This window comes from Chaetodon trifascialis, chromosome 7, assembly GCF_039877785.1.
Source record: "Chaetodon trifascialis isolate fChaTrf1 chromosome 7, fChaTrf1.hap1, whole genome shotgun sequence".
In the NCBI taxonomy this organism is placed as follows: Eukaryota; Metazoa; Chordata; class Actinopteri; order Chaetodontiformes; family Chaetodontidae; genus Chaetodon; species Chaetodon trifascialis.
In genome coordinates this window covers 17338960-17361291 of record NC_092062.1, presented here as the reverse complement: position 1 = coordinate 17361291, position 22332 = coordinate 17338960, and the positions used below count along the sequence as shown (strand labels likewise).

General features: G+C 43.0%; 3 protein-coding genes across 4 annotated transcripts in view; 2 read left to right on the top strand and 1 right to left on the bottom strand.

Annotated features, from left to right (window-relative positions):
- The window catches only part of adam22 (ADAM metallopeptidase domain 22), a 62634-nt gene extending 52454 nt beyond the window's left edge, over window positions 1-10180 (top strand). The window contains exons 25-31 of the mRNA XM_070966285.1: window positions 220-310; window positions 665-718; window positions 1265-1372; window positions 1742-1842; window positions 2209-2275; window positions 6161-6284; window positions 7225-10180. Of these exons, the coding sequence (XP_070822386.1) occupies window positions 220-310; window positions 665-718; window positions 1265-1372; window positions 1742-1842; window positions 2209-2275; window positions 6161-6284; window positions 7225-7245 (566 nt within the window). The 3' untranslated portion in view covers window positions 7246-10180. The remainder of the gene's footprint in view (window positions 1-219; window positions 311-664; window positions 719-1264; window positions 1373-1741; window positions 1843-2208; window positions 2276-6160; window positions 6285-7224) is intronic.
- Window positions 10128-15561, bottom strand: gtpbp10 (GTP-binding protein 10 (putative)). The gene is made up of 10 exons (XM_070966289.1): window positions 14364-15561; window positions 13537-13730; window positions 13316-13407; window positions 12906-13050; window positions 12735-12808; window positions 12570-12622; window positions 12355-12462; window positions 12169-12246; window positions 11941-12064; window positions 10128-10871 (listed from the first exon to the last, which is right to left on the bottom strand). The coding sequence occupies exons 1-10, from the start codon at window positions 14394-14396 to the stop codon at window positions 10660-10662; spliced, it is 1113 nt and encodes a 370-aa protein (XP_070822390.1). The 5' UTR covers window positions 14397-15561; the 3' UTR covers window positions 10128-10659.
- Window positions 15474-21919, top strand: osgin2 (oxidative stress induced growth inhibitor family member 2). 2 transcript variants are annotated; one of them, XM_070966288.1, is made up of 6 exons: window positions 15474-15711; window positions 18352-18444; window positions 18581-18717; window positions 18803-18994; window positions 19106-19197; window positions 19278-21919. In XM_070966288.1, exons 2-6 carry the CDS (start codon window positions 18378-18380, stop codon window positions 20455-20457), a joined length of 1668 nt encoding a protein of 555 aa, XP_070822389.1. In that variant the 5' UTR covers window positions 15474-15711; window positions 18352-18377; the 3' UTR covers window positions 20458-21919. The 2 variants fall into 2 exon arrangements, with proteins under 2 accessions (XP_070822389.1, XP_070822388.1); XM_070966287.1 differs by having other exon boundaries at window positions 15532-15890.
- The last annotated feature ends 413 nt before the right edge of the window (window positions 21920-22332 follow it).

Here is a 22332-nt window from a genome sequence, read left to right as displayed (position 1 = left end):
GAGTCCTGCTGAGGGGTGACAGCAGTTTGGTTGTTCTCAGTTTTGTCCCTCTTGTTCTCCTTTTACACTTTTCCTGCTAAATGTACTGTGTTTTTGTGTTCTGCTGCAGTGTTTTGTGGTTTGTGTATCCCCTTGTGTCCACATGGCTCAGGAAACAAGAGACACACATCCAATTAACACACGTTTGGCACCCCACTCTCCTCTCTTCCTTTGTCTCAGGTATCACCAGTACCAACATCATCATCGGGGCCATCACAGGCTCCATCCTCTTCCTCGCCCTCATACTGGCTGTTACAGCCTGGTGTTACAAGTAAGTTTCTCTGCAGCCTACACATGTGATGTTTCGCATCAGAGGTGCCCCCTCCCCGCCCACCAAGAGTAGCTGGGAGATATCTGAGGGGTCGTGACTCATGAGATGATCAACAGGATAGACAAGAAAAAAAAGTTTTTTCTTCTTAAAAAAAATATTCAAACAAACCAAGATATAAAATCTTTGGTTGAAGTGGCCACAATTAACATGCAACCAGTTACACGTGAGAAGTTATTGCTTTGTTTTAAGAGCCACAAGTCAACAAGGCTGTGAATCACTGCTTTATATTATGCAATGCATTTGACAAAAGTTGCATTATTGTTGGACTGATGATATTTGTACTCCTCTTCACAGGAGCTACAAGCAGAGACGCTACGTTGAGTCAGAGGTTCGCCGAAGATTCTGCCGGTTTGCTCATTTTAACTCTGTTTTCAATGTGTTGAATTCGAGTTGATTTTACATGACATAGCTATGGTGTGTTATGTGGTATGTTTTGAGAGTTATTGTTCTCTGAATTATTATTTTTTTAACATACACAAACAAAAACCCTCAATAATGTTTTTCATGTATTTATTTTTTTGTCACAGTGGTTTTAATTTTTGCATATAACGAAATCTAGGGGTAATAATTGTAAGTATTTGAATTCAAGCACTTGAGTAAATGTAGATAATTACTTTCCACCACTGAGAAACACATCATTATACTAATGGCACTGCTGTTTGACCATAGTGGGAGAAATACATCTGGCTCAATAGATTTTAATGCAATGCAGCCACAAGATATGTTGCCTGCTGAGTGCTCACAGCTGAATGCGGCAACTGATCTGTTTTCAGTGAGTTGTGGAAAGCCTCTCTGGAAGAATCTAAGTGAATTTTGTACACTGCAGGTTGAAGAGGTTTCAACAAAAAAGTAACATCATACTTGCTGTTTAAAAGCATTCCTCTGCATTTCCAGGCAAATGCCCCCAGGTGACTATGTAACAAAGCCTGGGGACGCAGACTCATTTTACAGTGACATGCCTCCGGGTGTCAGCACAAACTCCGGCTGCAGCTCCAAGAAGAGGTCAGCCTGCCTGTCGCACCTGCAGATTTGCACCCTGTCCTTCACCCCCTCCATCCCATCCATTTCTCAGAACATCTCACTGTTTGGCTTCAGGTGTGCCATCTCATCATCACTCATTCAATCGCTGGCAAATTGTGCGTGTGTGTGTGTGAGTACATGTTGCATTCATATCATGCTTTGTTACCATCATGCTTTCATTATGCTCCTCTTTCTGTGAACATTTTGAAGGTGAACCAAAATGTTCATATTTACGAGCATCCTTCATTTGTGCAGCGTATCTCTCATCTCCACAACAGGAGCAGGAGAGCACGAAGCAGCTTGGAAATACGATGTTGTACTGATAATATTCTGTCCATGCCGTGTGTGTAGATCTAATGGCCTATCCCACTCGTGGAGTGAGAGAATCCCAGATGCCAAACACATCTCCGACATCTGTGAAAATGGGCGACCGAGGAGCAACTCATGGCAAGGTATCACACAAAACCCCTCTCTCAGATAAGAGGGAACACTGCTTCTCTTTCATGGAGGTGCCTCCAAAAGAAGGTCTGCGAGGTGTTTGTTTCCCCAAAACAAATGCAGGAAAAGATAGCACACATATGTCAAATGAGGGCAAGGAGACACTTCCTGTCTTAGTCATTATGATGAACTACAGTAATATAAATAAATGTGGCATGAAGCAACAATAAATGCCCCCTTTTTCCTGAATTTAGGGCAAAGATGCACATCGCAGCCTTTCCCAGACATGTTCTCTTAATCAGCCACCAAGTAAATATTTTGCATGTATTGAATTGTATATATTTGTATTTAAAGCGTGCATTTATGTTGTTTCTCTCCAGGAAATCTAAGCGGTAATCGTAAGAAACTGAAAGGAAAGAAGTTCCGTGCTCGCTCTAACTCCACAGAGTAAGTCCCTTGTGGCAAGTCAGTCGTGTTGTGGTCAATGAACGTGGGACATGTAGAAAGGGAGAAGCTCCAGTGGAAAATAGTCTTAGTTCTTTTGAAGGATAAAGCTGAAGGTATTCTTTATTTTAGATTTTTTATGTCAAAGAATCCCATGAAAAAACAAAACAAAACAATTGCCTCTTAACACTTACTGGGACCGCTGCACTCCAGTCCCAATCCCATTGGCTCCTACTGAAGATATTGATCATAAAAATAGGCCCTAAATATACAGTTTGAATTTTTAACAGTTGTTTTAGCAAATGTTCCTCTAACAGGAGCAAATAGTGTATTTGTTGAGAGCTATTTTCACCTGTGGATTAATACATGTTTGATGCATCAGAGAGTATGTACAGCACTGACAGGAATACACTGAAAATAAACTACAGTGCCTGTTTTTGATAGTGTTTGAACAACATGGAGCAGAATAACTGATATCAGGCTTCACAAAGAGCACTTTTTATTCAGATCAATTTACTGTTGGTTTTGGTCTTTTCATGAGATTTGCTGACAATAAGTAAATAAAGAATATTTCTGTCTTTATCCTTTAAAAGTCAGACAACTCTGGAGGGAGCGCCTCCCTCAAATTTATTGTCAGAGATAGAGAGAGGTATGAAGAGTCATGTTGCACTGAGCCTCACAAGCCAGCCAAGTCACAAGAGGGTGCCATCACATCTTCTCTTTGCGTGTGAACTCTCAGCTATTGTCTGGCTTGTGAAATCTATTAAACTGTACTTCCCACTTACCTGTGAAAGAATAAATAACCATTTGCATACATGCCTGTCGACTGTGAATGAACAATGTGCATCGGCTGCCGCCCAGCCTGCCGTGTTGGTTTGTTTGTGGGTTTGAGGGTCTTGGCCTATGAAATAGTCTGCAGTGCACCTGTTCTCGTTACAAGCATGAGACTGACTGAGCGGCGAGAAGCTAACTGCTTGGAATGACGTGACATGTAACCAATATGCAACTGAGCCTGTGACACGCGACACAGTTGTTTGTGATTTTCATCTGAAACCTCACACAGGTCTGTCCGCCATCTTCTCACCATTTTCTCAATTGCATCTTGGTGTTTGTTCAGGATGTCTTTTCTCTGCTCTGCTTTCCTAAAATATTTCCTCTTCCTCTCTCCCTTCCCCAACACCTGCTTATTTCTGGAGATTTTTATCCTTTTTAAATTTACTTTCCTTCCTTCCTTCCTTTTCTCTTCTCTCCCCTCCCCCTTGTGTTGTGTCTATCACTCCCCTCCTCCCCTTCCCACAGGTATTTAACCCCTCGCTTCAAATCAGAGTTTTATGATGTAACTAAATGGGTAGAAGATGTGAATAGAAACACTCAAGGACCTTACCTTAGGTATTACCCCAGACCATGTCCTGTACCCCACACGCTTGTCTAAAAACCCCCTCACTTTTGGTTTGATTTGTGGCTTGGTCAAGGAAAGTAACATTTAACTCCAAACTGGTCGTTTTCTGTGGACGTTTAAAAGTCATATTTTAGAGAAAGTGTCATCGACAGCTGGCATGTTGCAGCTTGGAGTTCCTAAAAAGGGGTGCTGTGCATTAAAAAATAAATCATAGGTTTTTCTGCTTTACAGTAAAATATGGCCTATTTTATGTCGTTCTTCCTTTCAGTTTGAGTGAAGACTAATTTCTTTTTGATCAGTTGCACTTTTTCTTTTCAGCAAATCATTCTGCTGTATTGATAATGGTTCTTACTGCCTGTGCTAGCCTTACAGTTATAATACAGTCATGCTCTTTCTGATTTCTCCTTATTCCCTTCTTTGCTTCTCCACCTCAGTCTCTTGTTGCCTCTGCATGTTGTGTGTTGTTCTGTCAGTGAGTGTCTGTGTGTCGGCCCCGCCTCGCTCCCAGTGACCTCACATGCATCAGTGTGATGTCACTGCCAAGCCAAACGTTTTGGACGCCGCGCTGACATCATCACTGTGCTGCTGTGACGAGCTGTAAGCCACCACTCCGATCATGTCCATAGGACTGTAGATAATCACAAACTCAAGTCGCAAGGTTTCCTCGACAACAACCAGGAAGCTCATTGGCTCCGTACAGCGCCGGTCCCATGTCAACACCCCGACTATTTCTCCACTTCTACAAGCTAAACGTCACCAAACAGCCAATTAGCACTGTAATCTGCTGTTCACTGTGTCCAGGAGTGCATTCCTGCTCCTACACCTGCTGAAGGACAGAAACAGTCCAAAAGAGTGGCAAGATGGAGTTTACATGTGGGAGCCCTGGTTCCAGAGGAAAATCTATTTTTTCTCCCTGACAGTTCTGCATGATTAACTTAAATTGGCAAAAACACTCCTGATTGAATTCTGTATAGGAAAGTAGCCTCAGAGATGTTAACATACTAATCTGATCACAAGACCAAGAGTCCACAGTCAGTGAAGCTTAGAGTGAAGATGCTAACATGTTGAGAGTTAGCTGGTATAATGTCCATCATGTTGACCATCTCAGCTTACCATGTTAGCATGCTGTCATTTGGTAATTAGCACTAAACATAATGTACAGCTGGGGATGATGGGAATGTCCTCAGCTGTACTGAATGGAAAGTGCAGTTGGTGCAGTTTGTCCTGAGGTGCACATGAGTGTTTGTACCACATGACATGGCAATCCATCCCATAATGATCCCACTCAAACCACAAACGTGAACTTCATGTCAGCACAAGAGGAAAAATCAGGGTATCACCCAAGTCAGTAGGATTCATCTTCTGGGGACCATGAATCTCTGTGAATTAACTAATTGTGAGTTGTAATTCATTCTGAACAATTGCTTACTTACTTATCCGTCCTTTTTTTTTAATCACTGTTGATTTTTAATACTGTACTCCTCCCTTTGCTGCTATGACACTGCAAATTTCCCTGCTGTGGGATAAAGAAAGGATTAAATCTTAAAAATTATTATCCAATATATGTTGAGATATTTCAACCTTTATTAATATTATTAAGCTTTATTTCTTAGACGAGAATAGTCAAAACATTCAAGTTTTTGGAAAATGAAAATAAATGTTAATATGGGAATTAATTGTGAAAAACAAAACAAAACAAACCCACTTCTGGAACCAGTGGTCCTCCCACCTCCCCACTGTCTCCACTACTTTGACCATTCCAGGTATTTCTGACCCCCACACAGCAGTGGTGTAAACAAGCTGTTGTACATGGGGTGGGCTTTCTGTGGCTGTTTCACTGGACAGAACCTCGGTCTGTTGTTCTCACCCAGCTTCGGTCTGGTCTGCCGTCCCAGTCACCTCATCATACTCACTGCTTCCAGCATTCCTCAACAAAACACACACACACACACACAGTGACCCAGCCTTTCAAGACTCATCCGACAGCAGACGTTACCTTTGGCGTCATCCTTTTATTTATTTATTTTTTAACCAATGGCTAAAGGTGAATTTCTGCAAGTTCTGGTGTGTGTGTGTATGTGTGTGTCAGTCCGCAATGATGAAAAAGTAAAGCTGTGGCAGGGTGAAGCACGTGAGTTGCAGGAAACTATGACTATGTCCACACCGCTGCTGGGAACTGTGAACTGCTGTGTGCAGAGGTTGCCCCTAAAAGCTGAGCTATGGTCACTCTTTTTTTTTTTTCTGCCCGTCTCTGTGCTTTTTGTGAAAGCAGTAAGAGCTTTTAAGATCAACCTCTCTCTGTAGGATGGTGAAAACTGAATAATTAGAGCAGCTCAAGGAGGATGTTGGCCAAAGTCACAGATCCAACATTAGCTCAGCTTCCTGAATCTCACCTCATTTATCCATCTGTGTCTTTGGCCAACTTAATCCTACACCAACCAAAACGTAAGAGGCAATATTTTAATCATGTCCCTTCCTCTTTTCCTCAGGACACTATCCCCCGCCAAGTCTCCCACTTCCTCTACAGGATCCATTGCATCCAGCAGGAGATACCCCTACCCCATGCCCCCGCTCCCAGATGACCAGAGGAAAGCCAACAGGCAGAGCGCCAGGGCAAGTATCATTCAGAAACACGTTACATCATTTAGCACTGATTTGGCCATTTTGGCGGAGGTCATTATGAACACTGAGTATCTTAATGTACAAAGTGATTAGGAATGAAATCTCTTGCCCCACACTGAGCTGCAGACCAGCTGGAGCATGAATTTTGGAAAAGGATGTGGCTGAATCTGAACCTGGATCTGTAGCATGAGCTGGGTGCTGACAGAAATATCAGTTCTCTGTCTTGCATTATATCTTTTGACATGGTCACTGTGTCAGATTAGGTGATTATAGAGTCATGAATAGTTGCCATGATTTGGCCATGAGACAAGGTGGACTATACATTGGAACCCAGCCAATCATAGCATTTTTTTCATGACTTGTGTGAGGCCTGTAGGTGATTTGTAGATGCCAGGTATTGACTTCCCTCTTCTACCTGACAGCACCAACAGTGAAGGTTCATGAATGAAAGTGAACTCAGCAGTGAAGGTGGGCTGTGAGTGGTCAGCATACGTGTTTGCTTAACTGGCTCTAATGCCTCTAACCTATGGTTAATCTAATGGTTATAGGCCATAACATCATGTCTCTTTAATTTCACCATGTTTTCTGGGCCAGCGTCACAGAACACATCATAAAAGTTGTCAAACTAGGTCACAGAAGGTTGCTGCAAATGATGCTGCGTTTTCTTACACTGTGATTCATTTTTGCTCCCAGCACACTTCATCTCTCAGGCTGGGCATTATGGGTTGTTATCATGTAGTCTGAATTCAGGATAAGAGCATGATGCCATCACAGAAAGCCCAGCCTTAGCACAAAGACAGACCTGACTAAGTAAATAGAAAGTGACTGACCAGAAGTGAACTGTGACAAATATTAAAGTCTTTTTCTTTCATTTTCTCTTCCATCATCCTGTCCTCTTTTCTGTGCTTTTCCCCTCTCCTCATCTCCTCAGCTGTGGGAGACGTCAATATAACAGCCGCATTACCCACTCTGCAAAGGACCTTAAGGAACTACACTTGTCTCTCCTTTTCTATGAATGAAAAACACAAAAATGAAAACAAAATTGACTCAAAGTGATTAAAGAGCAAGAGAGAGAGAGAGCGCCCCCCCCCCACTGGAGTGCAAACAGGCAAAAGGTGTGTGTGAGTAAGTGTGAACAAGCATCTCCGAGGCTGTCCTGCCAGACAGCGTCATTCAGTGGATCTCTACAAGACGACACGGAGAAACCAGCTCCACATCCACTCCAGACCAGCTGGAGCTCAGGCTGAGCTGTTCCCGTCTGCTCAGGCCTCACCTGTGGGACTGGAAACCCCCGCCATTCCCACCCCTCACCCCTCACTCCCCTCACCCGTCACCCCCACCTCAAACCTCAACACATCCTCCTTAGCTCTCGCCACACTCACTCCAACGCCACTGTCCCCTTCAGTTGTCTGCAGCTCCTCTCTAACGAGGAGCCGTGGAGCCAGGAGCAGGTCATCGTATCACACTACTGCATCGCTGGATTTCTTGGATCATTTTGACGCACGTGAATCACTGTAGAAACTTTCCAACTCTGTATGCATGAGACAACCCTGTTTATCAGCAACCTCCTCCTACTGAGAAGATGAGAAGAACAGTTGTCTGAGCTGGAAGGAAAGCATGCAAGGGGGCAGTGATTTTGTACCTACTGCAGGCTTAGACGCTTTCTCTCCACTATAGGTAACCCATATTGTATCACCAGTTATAGCCCCTGACCCATGACATGGACCCGACCCGACCCCTCCCTGCTCTCCCTCCCCTCCCCTCAGTTTGTTTGTATGTGTGTGTGTGTATGTGTGTATGTGTGTAAATATGTAGAGTAAAATACACACAGAGTATGTTCCTGCTTTTATTTTGATAGAGAGGGACGTCTCTTCTCTCCTCTTCCTGTCGTGTTGTGTTGTAGACAGAAGCGGATTTCTGTAGATAAGTGTAGAGACGACCCCGCACTCGTTCTTCTGTCTGTTTCTATTTTTTGTCCTCTTTTTTTTTTCCTCCTTGACTTTTTTTCCTGTGTGACTGTGACCTATATAGCTTTCTCCATCCACAGCAGAATGTAAAAGTGTGGGTTTTTTTTAATATATATTATCTTGGCACTGGTTTCATCCATCTCTGGGAGAAATACACAGACATCCAGTCAGGACTGAGGAAGTATTGATAAAGAGGTTGATTGTGGCACATTAATAATGCTGCTGAAGCGGCGGTTGATGAGTATTATTTAGGAAGATTGAAATAGTTTTATGTGCCATCCCTGAGTGAAATGAATGGGATGTGTTTGGTGTAGTTATAGACCACGTTTCACTCGTGGAAATTTCCAATTCATAATAATAATATGTATTTAATTTCCCCTGATTCTACATTTGGATGTTTGAGAGATGAAGTCACTCAGATGAACGTGAGAATAAGAGGTCGATAGTGTGGTCGATGTCCTCATTGGGCGAGAATGTGGGAAACGTGATTTAAAATGTGCATTTTGGATTTAGCTGTGATGATTGAGATATTTAGCCTTGTAAATGATTAACTATGCTGTACAGTGCTTGCTGTTCGAGCTTGTGAAGACCAACAGCATGACAGTCGTTATCAAATTATTTCTCTGGTAGGCTGTTTGAGACCATAACAGGAAACGAGCATGTCGCTGAAAGACTATTTCCCCATCATCGCCCATTTGCTGTTGTCTAAATGGGCCTGTGTACCAGACTACGCCGCTAGTCAGCATCGTCAGGACAGCTCACGGCAGGAAGTCACAGGGTTTGGAAGTGACTGAGAGTGGAGTTTCTGTGCTTCAGCTGATGCCAGTGTAGCTGTGGAAGGTGGATTCTTTTGGAAACTATTCCCATATCAATCCCCCAAAGGCAAATTCTTTGTACAGTTACAACTCATTTCTCTGCCTTGTGTAGAAATTGTTGTCTTAAGGCCTCCTGTTTGTCATTTTACTGTTTTTGTTCCGGTGTGGGCACTCATTTGTAATTCATGTATGCATTAGGACTGTATAGGTAATATGATCTTCACACTATTGGACTAATATTGCTACTAGTATCTTTTTTATTAAGTACCTTTGTAATGTTCACTTTTTTCTCAGCATTATGTACAGCAACAATTCAAACAGTAATTAAGTGCATTATTGTAATTATGTGTGTTGATGAGTTTGAATGGAGACATGTTGAGGTTTTTTTTAAACACATTTGTCCTGGGGCCAACAGGAGTGGTCGTTCCTCTGGCATGTGCTAATCTGTGTCATAAAAGGTTTTGGAAACACATAATGTTGTAAATGACATCTGTACGGGCTCATGATTTGCCTTCGACCAGAACTTTCTTGTATTGTATTGATCAGTGTCTAGCGGCCCGCTCAGCCATGGCTGTGGAGAGCACTATCTCAGAGCATTTGAGAAATATTTTTAACATCATAATACTGTGCAACAGCGAGACATTTGTTCTGCACGCTGCACTGTATGACATCCTGAGGACTCTCCGCTGAGGATGGGACCATGCAGGCTGCAGTCATTTCTGTGATTGTACACAGCTGTCAATCTACCAAACATATCTGCTGTATCCGCCTGCGCAGACGATTGGACCGACACATCCAAACAGATGAGCTGTATGTCTCTGTCTGGCCAGAGACTTGAATGTATTCATGTACTGGAGCATACCAACCACCCAGTTCTCAACCATGTGGTCCCATCCTGCCAGACACATCAGCACTCTGCTGCAGGAACCTTGAAAACCCCACATGTACTACTTCAAATCTAAATACTGCAGTTGCTGTCTTTCTTTTTTTTTTTTTTGCCTGTATGCTGTACAGACTGATAATGCAAAAATCAATCCCATATTTTTTCCCTCTTAATCATTCAGTATTGTAATATATTTAATATAAAATAAAACTTTCATCAACACATCTGTCTTTGCTGACATTTCTAATAACTTACTCTAACTCGTAGAGGAAATGAAACACAGCAGGTATACTGGAATTGCTTCATATTACAATATAGCACTTGAGATGCACAGATCAAATATTTAGCAGAACTGGTATGAGCCAGTTTTCTTCTGTCTTTTTACAACGTGTAATTACTGAATACTGTCACTGCATCTTAGATTTTGATACAGCCTCCAACCAAACAAGCGCCTTTTCAAAGCACGTTTCAACTTCAGCTGAACTCGTGAAGCCTTGTAACACTGGAGGAGCTGTGATGATCCTCGGTAACTCCAGGTCTGCACTGACACCACCCAGCCTCACAGGGGTTTCCTCAGTAGATGGTGTTTACAGTACCTGCCATTTAAGTTCAACTAGTTTTTTTTTTGGCAGACAGTGAGACCCATCTGTCTCCGTTCGCTGTCAGTTCCACTGAAATGTGTGACGTGCTGTCCGTATCTGTCACAACTGCAGCTGTGAGTGCTTCCTCAGTGCCTGCAGTCTTTCTTGATGGATGTGTTTAGTTTCCATTTCTGCATTTTCATCAAGCGATTCTCGGATGCAGCTTTTCAAACGGTCGATACCAAACCCAGTGGAGGCAGAGACGGGAATCACGTGTCTGAAGGCCATGTAGTTCTTTGGTATCATGTCAGCAGGCAACGCCTCACAGAACTCTGCAGGGAGGAAAAACACCAACAGAATAAGTAAATAACTAAAGCCCAGTATGTATTATTGTCCTGTTAACATGCTACAGGCAACACAAATGGTTGTGATTCTTTGTGTGCATGTTTAATGCTGGATGGATTTTTTTGTGTTATTGACATTTAAATGTCATGTTTTATTGCTGCCATTGGTGCCAATTCTAACTCTTTTTCCCTATTTTCATCTAAATTGGTTGGAGGCTAACTGCCCACTGACCCTATCTCTGTATCACTGAAGAACTCAAAGAGGCAGCTACACAACAATCCTCACATAAAAAAAGAATTCAGATGCATTACAGTATTGGATAGCATTTAGCATGTTTTAGCATTTAAAACAGATTTTTCCACTAAAATTGTTTTTGTGTCCTAGAAGTAGTTTACTCGTGTTATACATTTATACAGAAAACAGAAGCCAGATGAATCTGAAATTCTGATTTATTTGAGGTTTTTTTGCCGAGAGCTTCTTAATGATGTATGACTTGGCACCAAATTTAAACGTTCAACCGGGAGGTAAAATTTCAACCCTGCTTCTTTTTTCTTCCTTCCTGCCTTTCTTTTTTTTTAAACTTCGTTAATGCATTTACTGATGTCCCAGCCCACAGCCTGGTGGCCCCACCACTGGTACTGTGGGCCAAATTCGATGAAATCTGAGTAAATCGTGCTGCCTGTAGGTGTGGTCACAGCGGATGAGCAACTCCATCATCATCCTCATCAGACATCCGGACTGCAACTCTTTCCAGATGCTTGTTGTACATTGTGACACAGGACTTTTGCGCAGCATTCAACTTGATGGTGATAACCATTTTTACAGTCACATGATGTTTTGAGCTACAATGTTGTATTTTCAAGTCTGCTTTTGCATTTGCTGTTGAAATCCATTCTTCACTCCTGAATGACACTTTACTTCTAATTGGCACATACTTCACATCTTAGCAGCATTAGAGAAATAATATTGAGAAACATTTCATTCACTTGCAGCAACTGAATTTGAAAATTACAAAAGCTAATGAAGAAATAGAGAAAAGAAATCCATCAGATTTACCATCTGGGTTTTGTAGTTGCTCCATCAGCTCGGCTAGCATGTCCTCAGCGTCAGGCAGGTCCATCTTATTCACCACCAGTAAAGCTGGCTTCAATACAAGCTCCTCTTTGTACAACTCCAACTCCTTGAGGCCACAGTAAGAGGGGGAGGAGGAGGATAAAGAAGAAGGTGAAGTCAAAGAGACGAACGGTAAGAACAACAAAAAGTCTTTCATATTATCAGCCTCACCTTGGTGAGAAGTTGAACAGCATCAAAGGCTGACCTAAACTGTGTTTTACTTGCCAGCTGGAAGCCGCAAACATCTACCTGCAGCCAGACACATTAAACTTCATCATTATCATCATCACAATTTTCAGCTGGTTATTTTGACCACATTCAAACATGCATGTAGGGTCTGTCACTTCCACTACTCACCACAAACAGCAGCTGCTTGGTCCTCTCCACGTGTTTTAGGAACTTGTGGCCCATTCCTTTGTTCATGTGAGCCCCCTCAATCAGGCCTGGGAGATCAGCAACAGAAATCTACCCCAAAAAAATACAAAATGAGAAGAACACCTCCAGTCAATGAGGGAAACCACTAAATGAAGCTAATTCAATGAGCTGTTAGAAGACAATATGCACTCCCCTACCTGCTTGTGATCTTTGTACATCAGTTTGCCAATCTCTGGCTTCATAGTTGTAACTGAAATAAAACAAAGCTTTAGAAAAAAAAGATCACAGCACACTGACTCGAAGAATTATTCAACTCAGACAGAAGTAAAAATACACAAATGTGTTTCATATTGTGTACTCACAAGCATAGCTGGCAATCTGAGGTGTGGCATTAGAAATGGCTGTCAGGAGAGAGGACTTTCCTGCATTTGGGAAGCTGATGGTGAATCAACACACAAAAATCAGACATTCACAGAAATATTCGAGTCTCAGCTGAAATAAGCCAACATGTTCCTGCGTGTTTTTGCTCTCACCCGACAAGACCCATGTCAGCGATGAGTTTGAGGTCCAGCCTTATGTGTTTGGCCTTGCCCTTACTGGGCTTGAACTCAGAGTACATGGAGCCTCCGGATCCTCCTTTAGCCACCATCAGACGATCATTCTCAGTATTCAGTTCACCTTGGAAGGAGAATGGTTGGAAAAAAAAAACCTGTGAGGCCAAATTTTTACTGCAGCGTCAGTTGGCTATTCCACTCTTATTTGATTACTGATACTCTACAGTTTATGCCACAAAATATGTACTAAACCCCGTAAACGTACGACCTCATGTCCATCTTTTGCTTATATTCCAAATGACACCTCCATGTTGAGTTTGTGTTGAAACAGTTACAGTATGAATACAATGCATTGCTGACTGCTGACCATGCAAATAATAATAATATACCAAGTATTTTTCCATCATCAGAAGTGACTGTGATGCCAACAGGAACCAAGATCTCCTTGTCCTCCCCGCTCTCTCCTTTCAGTGCTCGGACACTGTTGACAAACGAAATTCAAACACACCTTTGACAAACATAAATCACTGACTGATATCGGTGATTGGTGGACAGATATTCTGACTTGGCATTCAAAAGGAAACTTCAGGTGGTATTTGTGGGAACAAACCTGCTGTTGGCTCCTGTTCCTCCTACAAAGTGCTTCTGGGGGTACTTGTCCTTGATCCTTTTTAATGTCATGTTCTTTGCAGCCACCACCCAAACATTTCCCCCATTCCCTCCCTGTCCCCCAAAACGGGGTAAACCCATACCCCCTGCGCCACCACGGACATACAGACGGAGGTTATCCACAAAGTTTCCATACTGCAGGAGACAGGAGAGACACGTTACAGCGATGAGGCTTAAAATGCAGCCATAACTTTAGGGACAGTGAGTAATCAAAACCACTAAAATGTTTGAAGTTTTACAAACAACATTTATTGACATGTGGCAATAATGGCCCTCTATGAAGAAAGCTAGATTTTCTTTAGTTAGCAGTTCAAAATAAAACTTCTGTGTAGTCAGAGATGTGTTGAGTTAAGCCACATAAATCAGTGGGGATACATCATATATTTAACAACAGAGCCTGTAAGACCACCAGACCAGACTTTCATAGCTAGTACAGTAACCTGACCTTAAGTTAGGATTCCTACTACTATTTCCAAAGCCAAGAATGAGTTTTCATGCTTTAAAAACAAAGTATAACCTCGTCTTCAATACAGTTAGACATTTAACATGACATAAGGCTGCAAACTCATCGTTGAACACAATCGCAGGTGTCTAGCGTACAGACATTATGACAAGAGATCACAGTTTGTCAAGGTTGATGTTTTGACAGTAGTTAGCAAGAGCCTGTCACCCAGCTAGCTAACAGTTAGCTTACCAGTCAATGTCACCATTGCAATTGTTCGTAAACTATTAATTAAATTACATTAAGGTTGGGTCTGCAGTACTTACCTTCCGGAAGCAGATTCTACTAAATTGGACCATCTTCGGCGGCGTTTGTGGTCACTTTATGAATTGTTTTCAGAGCTAGCTGCCAGTTCGCATGTGTTTGTATGAAGGACCGGAAGTGGTGGTTTCTCTCAGCTCATTGGATCATGACGTGAAGAGGCGGGACTCCGCAGGGCTGAGTGACAGCTGCTGGGATCCTGCCGATGCATCACACATGCTGCTGGTGCGGGTAAGATTTTTTTTATAGGCTAATAAACAAACAGTTATTTCGTGAATACTTATGATGATGAATCCTAAGATAAACTGTCCATTGGCTAATATCTTAAACATAAGCTATGAGCTACCCACCAAAGAAAGGAAAGTGCAACTTTTAAAATAGGTTCAAGTTAGACAACTGCATTTTGAGTCCAGCAACTGAACAATGCAGCCACTAAAACTATTTTAAACTCACTGGTATTTCTAGCAACAGACCATTCATATTTTCTACTCATTTCTGAATCTTACCATTGGTGGATAACATTTTCTCTTCAGTCACTCTTTTGCCTCATTATTACCTGGTTGACATAGCAGCTGTGTTGGCAAGCTCATATTCAATATTTAGTATTCAATATTCAATATAATGGGTTTTATGGTGTGGCAGTTATCTGCAAATGCACTGTATATTCATTATCTCTTTAAGTTAGTACAACTGACAAGCAGCCTACTGCATTAAAAGGCAACACCACCATCAGGCCAAATATTCCATTTGTACAAAGGAAATCTATCACTTATACAGATGATAAACCCTCTCCTCCCTGGAGAGCCATCTCTCTACTCCCAGGACGTGTTTCAGCTTCAGCCTCACTACCAGAGGTTTTTGAGAAGACCACAATTCTTTTGTTAATACTGTCCAACACTCACATCCCACATCGTGAGATATAAATATCACATCCTATAAGAGCCTCAAACAGGGCTTTGCTTGTTTGTCTCCATATGGCCAGAAGACAACAGTGTACAGCATCGGGCTGTCCTGAGCATTACTTAGATCTGAGAAATGCATTTGTTAAAAATAAACCTGTGGGTCACTTGAAGCCCACTCAGTGAACAGCAGAGTGTCGGCGGCGCTGTGAGGATGCTGATCTTCTTCTTCCTCTGCGAACGCCTGCCGGTGCAGAGATGCGCATGTGACGACAAAGGCAAACGCAGGACCCGGTTTCTCCCTGTCTCTCTCTCTCTCTCTCTCTCTCTCTCACACACACACGCGCGCACACACACACCATTCTGGAAACAGAGAAGACCGACCCCCCAGACGACATTTACAGTCTGATCAGACCTGAATAAACCAGGTCTGCGCGGATTTAACCGCACGGAGGTAAGTGCGTGTGTGCGCGAGTGATGACGATAGAGAGGCTGGCTTATTATCTCATGCAAGACCCCGGACAGTTGGATAGGTCCTCCCACCGGTGTCTGCCTATTTATACGGTTAGAAACGCTGCCGTGGGTCGTGATAACAGGACGCGACTGGGAGATACAGAGACACATCATAACGCGGTAAGAGATCCTGTTCTTGACCGAGTGTTGCGGATCACCGTGAGTGTGTATTTGACCTAAATTATGCAATGATGGTGACACAGCCTCTGTCGCATGTGCTCCTTGTGCCTTATTGGACGCAGACTGCAAAGACCGCTGCTTACTCAGGAGTCAGGAGGGCAGTGGGAGGTTTGAGGCTGCGGGTCCATGAGGTAGATGTGGGCCAACTGCTCCATCGTGCTGTTGCGCCAGTAGCTTGCGCTGCAGAAAAGTCCACAAAGAAATGCACATCTAGTGCTTTAAAGTTAACCTAATTGTGTAGCCAACCCGCAGGCTGCTCTGTGCATATTTAGCCCACGTTGCATAGATGAGGCTGTAGGCCTGTTAAAACCAAACACACCTTTCAAGCTGTCAGAAAATCAGAGTTTAACATTTAGTGTCAATTGTTTTCAATGCATAGCCCACAATACTCAGTACACTGTGTTCTAGAAAAGTATGCTCCGTCCTCTCCACACACGGCGCAAAACGCGCACATGTCCGCGCATGAAAGGGCAGGTAGACTGTACAACGGACCACAAATGAAGTCCACCAATATATATTGTTATTATTGTCATTATTTAATATGTCATTTTAGATGTGTATGTATCGTTTTTTACTCTCAAGGTTTCCCCGCATTTATATCCAATTCATTGTTTTCCTCTAAGATGAAGCAGTTTGGATGATTGGTACTATTTTCAACTTTAGTGCTGAAATAAGTTTAATCAAATGTCAAAGATACAGGAAATAAAGCACACAGTTCACTCTTAGCTTTGTCACAATAATCTAAAATCAATTAATAATCAATAATCTGTAACATAAAATAGTATTGTGAATCAGGTGCAGTCAGCACATGATGCAACTACAGCACAGCACTGTTGTTGCATCATGTATTTACACCTGTCAAGGCTGAAAGCTGGCAGACATTAGCATTTTTAGGGGACTGAGTAACAACCTAATCATCCTGACCAGACATTACATACTGCTCTGGAATTGTAGAATCTTATTCCATTTGCTGATTGAGATGTGAGCTGCAGTTGAGAGCTCCAAAAAGGCAGTAATTTGACCTTTAAATTGGGATTTTGTCATACACAATCTACTGTTTCCAAGGTCAGGAATGAACTTCCTTACTGAACTACATACTTCTGTTTTCTCAGCTAGTGAGATAATATTGACCGGTCCTTTATTTTACTAGTGAAAAAGTTGACAAATAACCCTATAATCTTAAATTACATAGAGGAAAGTTAAGTGCCCCCCAACATTTTGACTGTAAACACTGTGGGGTTTTGTAATGGAAATGCCAGTATGAATGTACCAACTGGCGGTACGACATTCTCTAAACAGGGGAAGGCAATGTGTAGAATCCTATTGCTTTCACTGAAAAGGGTAAACAAGCCAACAGCCAAAGACAACTGGTTTGCCTACAGACACAGGTCAGACAGGGGGAGGGAGGGAGGGAGGGAGGGAGGGAGGGAGGTAGAGAGCAGTGCCCGTGAAATGAGGGGGACTGTATTGGCAGCAGGGAGACATGGGAGTTTTAAGGGAAGGGAGCCAGAGTTTTGGGATGTAACAAAAAGGCGGTGTGGGCAGTGTTTTGGTTAATACGAAACTGGGGCAAGTGGGCACAGTTCGTTGTGGACAGTAGGTAATGTTTTGGCGGGAGTGTCTGTGGTGGTGGTGGTGGTGGTGGTGGTGGTAGTGGGTGGCTGGTGGGTATGAGAGGAGGAGGAGCTCTGATGGTTTGGTCTGTCAGCATGCCAGGACCACATTCTCACCCTGCTGCTGTTGAAAGGGGAGGTAAAGACATAAACAGGCCCAGTGGGATTAGGGCCCACTCGGAGGAGTGATCAGGGGGGATTTGCTGCCCGGCGGGCACACAATGGCACTGTCGCGTAACACACAAACACACACTACACATGCTCAACCACAACGTTTCACAACAGACCCAAGCCTACATAAATCTGATTAGAACTCCCCTTTGTTTGGGAAGCGGCACCGGGGTTAACAGAGGCTAGCCTTGCCGCGGGCCATGTTTGATAGGACGGGGGGTGTGTGGACGTTGGCGGGATGGCAAAGAAAAAAGATAGAGGCACGTTGTGTTGTGGCGGGGTGTTTCCACGTGTGTGAAGCCCCAGACAGACAGGGAGGGTCACGGCTGTGTGTGGGAGCACAATAACAGGATGAATAAAAGTTTTTCCCCTGTTCAGTGTTTGAGTCAGCTGATGATGGTGGATGGAGACAGGATCTAAGCTAACACGAGACGACAACACTGGCAGACACAAAGACAGCAAGCCAGTTTGAACCTGTTCAAATAATTTGACCTAGAAACATGGAGTGGGGGCACAAAACACATAGCACCAGTGGGCCTCTGCTTTTAGTTGGGTATCAAATGGATGGCGACAGACTTGTCTGGAACTTTCTTCACATTTCTATCATTCCTCCTCAGTGCTGGCTCTGGCCCAGGCTGCAGCCATGCCTCTTCTGGAAGAGACCACTCTGCCACAAGAGCACCCACCCACTGTCCCTGTGGTAATCATAGGTAAGTGTTTTGCACATGACCTCCTGACCTTTAATGGTTTAATATCATGGACACATTTCGAAATCTGAAAAGCATAATGTAGTGTGCTTCTATGTGATGCTAATCCATCATTCCCCAAACCTGGGTTTGTCTTTAGGCAATGGGCCATCAGGTATTTGTCTGTCCTATCTGCTGAGTGGATACAAGCCCTACCTAGATACAGCAACTGTCCACCCAAACCCGATACTCTACAGGAAACTGCAGGAGACTAAGCATCTACCCATCACTGAACAGGTAAAAACATAGACGAATTCCTTGCATATGTAGGCATTATCACAGTAACATAAGTATGTCTTGATAAGGACTTACATTCCTGCAGGACCTGGAATATCTGAGTGAAGGTCTTGAGGGGAGGTCAAGGAACCCAGTGGCTGTGCTTTTTGACACACTACTGCACCCCAATGCTGACTTTGGCTATGAGTTCCCACCTGTCCTTCAATGGAGGAGGGACAAGCAGCAGCACATTCCACATCTGGTGCTGGGGAGAGCAACACCTGGAGGTGCTTGGCATGTAAGCTACAAGGTTCAGTCTGCCACACCCTTTAATGATCTATATTCAATCACTTCGTTTTTGTCATTCTCTGACATTGCATTTTCCTTTACCCTTGTCTTCTCTCCTCAGGCAATGGAAGGCTCCATGCTGACTATTAGTCTTGGCATCTGGATGGAGCTTCCTGGGGTTAACTACAGAGACTTGACTAATGGGAAACGCAGGTACTGAGAGAGGACATTAAGGACAGGGCTCAAGTCTCAGTTTAATTCTGTGCTTTCCTCATCATCTCTCTTCTCTCTAGGGACGTAACCAGTGACAGAGCCACCCCAGAGGAGATCTCATCCTATTATCGTAACTATGTGAAGCTAAAGGGCCTCCAAAAGAATTTTGTTGACAACACGTATGTGACCTCTGTCCAGAAACTCTGCCGGGGGCATGAGGGAGAAGGTCTGGAAAATGGCCACACTGATCAAGGAGATGGAGGGGTGGGAGATGGTGGGCATGAAGGCTTTGAGGGAAATGGAGTTGAGTGTCTAAACAATGGAGGGGGGGGGGCTCTCTGGGAAGTAAGGGGATACCAGCAGGTGCAGAACGACACTCATGTCCCCTTCTCTCTGTTTGCTGAGAATGTTGTTCTGGCCACTGGTGCATCTGATTCACCAGTTCGATTAGGTGTAGAGGGGGAGGACCTACCTTTTGTATTTCACAGCATCTCAGACCTGGGTTTGGCCATAAGCCGGAGAAAACTGGATATGAACTCTGATCCAGTTTTAATCGTGGGTGCTGGTTTAAGTGCTGCAGATGCAGTTCTGTGCGCTTGTAACAGCAATATTAGAGTGCTGCATGTTTTTCGTAAGAGCGTAGACGACCCAGACCTCATCTTCAAACAGCTGCCCAAAACCCTGTATCCTGAGTACCACAAAGTCTACAACATGATGTGTTCTCAGACATACGCAAACATGGCCACCTCATCTGCTTCAAACAGACCCCAGGCAGTTAGTATGGCCTCTTCAGTATGTGCCAAAATGTGCCCAAAGCCTCAACTTGCCGCAGGCACCATAGCTGGTAATGAGTGTGTCAGCCTGTTCCCTGACTACACCAGTTTCCCTGAACACTGTGTGGTGTCCTTCCAGTCTGACATGAAGTGTCTGCTGCAGGGGAACAACTCCCTCAAGGCATTCAAGATCTCCATGGCCTTAGTGCTGATCGGGACAAACCCAAACTTGTTTTTCTTGAAGGGGCAGGGTCAGTACCTGGGTCAGGATCCAACAAAACCCGTCTCCTGCAAGCAGAACCCCATTGACATCCATCCCTACACTTTTGAGTGTACCAAGGAGCCAGGTCTGTTTGCCATGGGCCCTCTGGTGGGAGACAACTTTGTTCGCTTTTTGAAGGGTGGCGCTTTAGGCATCGCCTCCTGTCTGCTGAAGAGACTCAAGAAAGGGAAGCTCATCAGCAATGGAGGGAATAACTTCATTTGAAAGGATGACGGAAAGAAGAGCAGTACACATTGTGTTGTAGGGCACCGATTTCAAGCGCTCTTGCCAACTGATATAAATGGTGAAGGGGAAAACAAGTTTTAATATGTTTTCATCATTAATGCAGTATTTTCTCATCAAAGCTCCGGAATTTTTACAACTTTCTGAGACCAAAAAGACAATGGATGTACACCAATTTCTAAAGAAACAAAAGACAACTTTCCAGAGTTTTGTCTGACTTCATAAGAAGTCCCCAGAAGTCAAAGCTACTGTGTGCCAATGTTTTCTGGTCAATCTGTAACCTCACAACTGAATGGGACCTTATTTTCATCAGGGTTATTTATTTTGTTCACCATGTGTCTTTCAATCCATTTACTAACAACATTTAATTGCTGTTGTATCACACTTTCTTTATTTTCTTAGTCTAATTTTAGCGTAGCATTCAGTAGAGGGAATGCTTGAAAGGAGAGGCCACTACACTCAGTCTCCATGCAACTTACAGCTGTAGTTGTTTAAGTGATGAACACTCGGAGAACAATCTGTATTTCAACTTACAAAGTTACGTTCATCTCAACTCTAGGTAATACAACCTGGAGTGGTGAGTGCTTGCAAAAGTGGACACATACAAGATCTATCTGAGAACGCGTGACCCGACAAGTTCATGGCTAAGCAGCTTTAGTGTTCCTGCTTAATTTGAGCCTACAATTTTTTTTTTTTTTTTCATTAGAGGATTCTTAGCTGCTATTGTAGGTAGATGGAGCCATATACCTAAAGAAGTTATAAAGTCTAACAAATCTCACCTATTGCTTTAGTCAAAGTGCTACTGAAAGGTGTTCTATGCAAATATCTTCACTTGTGGATCTGAATGTATTCTTGGAAACCACTGCTAACTGAACCATTTGGATTGAAGTATCTTGGCGAAAGAGATGATCATTAAAGGATCATTCTGGTGTTTTTATTTCCTTACAGCATGAACATCTTCAGATGGGCACTCTAGAGTGAACAGTGAAACAGTTTATATTTCTGATAAACATCCAGAACAGCGCACTTCTTGATTACTAGATTAACAGATCCACATCATCATCAGCCCATTGATAGAGATTGTTTTTTGTTTTGTTTTTCCAGAAATATTCTGAATGTTTCAGAGACATGGACAATTCTCATTATTTTATCCCATGCTTTTAAGTAGCGTTACCTCACAATGATAAATTTAGACAACATGAAGATGGGTGTGGTGTTCACTGAGAGGGGTCTTTATGGGTAAAATGCGATCTGTAGAAAATAAAACACCAGTTTGGTCCTTTAACTTAGTAGCTGCCAATTACATCATGACTAGAATATAGTGAAAAGTAATGCAGTTCTTGCCTTCATACTCCCTTTATGTAGATGTCACGAATACAACACAGATTTTCAGTGCCACTTCATCTTAATCTAAACCCATATAGATCCACACAGAGAGAAGGGGCTTTAAAGAAGATAAAACAGAAGAGTACACTTGCAGGATACCCATTTTTACTATTATACCATTAAAATCATTTATATTTTACCATTATACCATCCTTTTTGTATTATTCTAATAACAGTATGCCATTGAACATGCTGTGGCTAACCCTGCGAAGGCTAACATCTAAGCTCCATCTTGGAACTTTTCACTCTAAACCTGTCTGGGCAATATGGCAATTACTTATTGTCTATCACTGTGCTAAAATCATTGGTTTCTCTTCATACTGTGAAACATAGCAGACACTTTTGTTTAGTTAACACTACACAGCAATCACCTCGTAGTGATTGCAGTGACTTTTATTCGTTTTTTTTGTTTTGTTTCCATATTGCCCAACTCTGCATGTGTATATATAACTCTTCTTCCATTTTCTAATA

What these genes read in the sequence shown, in the direction of transcription:
- osgin2 (XM_070966288.1), top strand. Translation starts at nt 18,378, where the DNA reads ATGCCTCTTCTGGAAGAGACCACTCTGCCACAAGAGCACCCACCCACT. An exon ending in ATCTACCCATCACTGAACAG is followed by an intron (nt 18,718 to 18,802) that starts GTAAAAACATAG and finishes ACATTCCTGCAG; the next exon opens with GACCTGGAATATCTGAGTGA. An exon ending in CACCTGGAGGTGCTTGGCAT is followed by an intron (nt 18,995 to 19,105) that starts GTAAGCTACAAG and finishes TTCTCTCCTCAG; the next exon opens with GCAATGGAAGGCTCCATGCT.
- gtpbp10 (XM_070966289.1), bottom strand. Translation starts at nt 14,396, where the DNA reads ATGGTCCAATTTAGTAGAATCTGCTTCCGGAAG. An exon ending in GTAGAATCTGCTTCCGGAAG is followed by an intron (nt 13,731 to 14,363) that starts GTAAGTACTGCA and finishes TGTCTCCTGCAG; the next exon opens with TATGGAAACTTTGTGGATAA. An exon ending in GCTGACATGGGTCTTGTCGG is followed by an intron (nt 12,809 to 12,905) that starts GTGAGAGCAAAA and finishes ATTCACCATCAG; the next exon opens with CTTCCCAAATGCAGGAAAGT.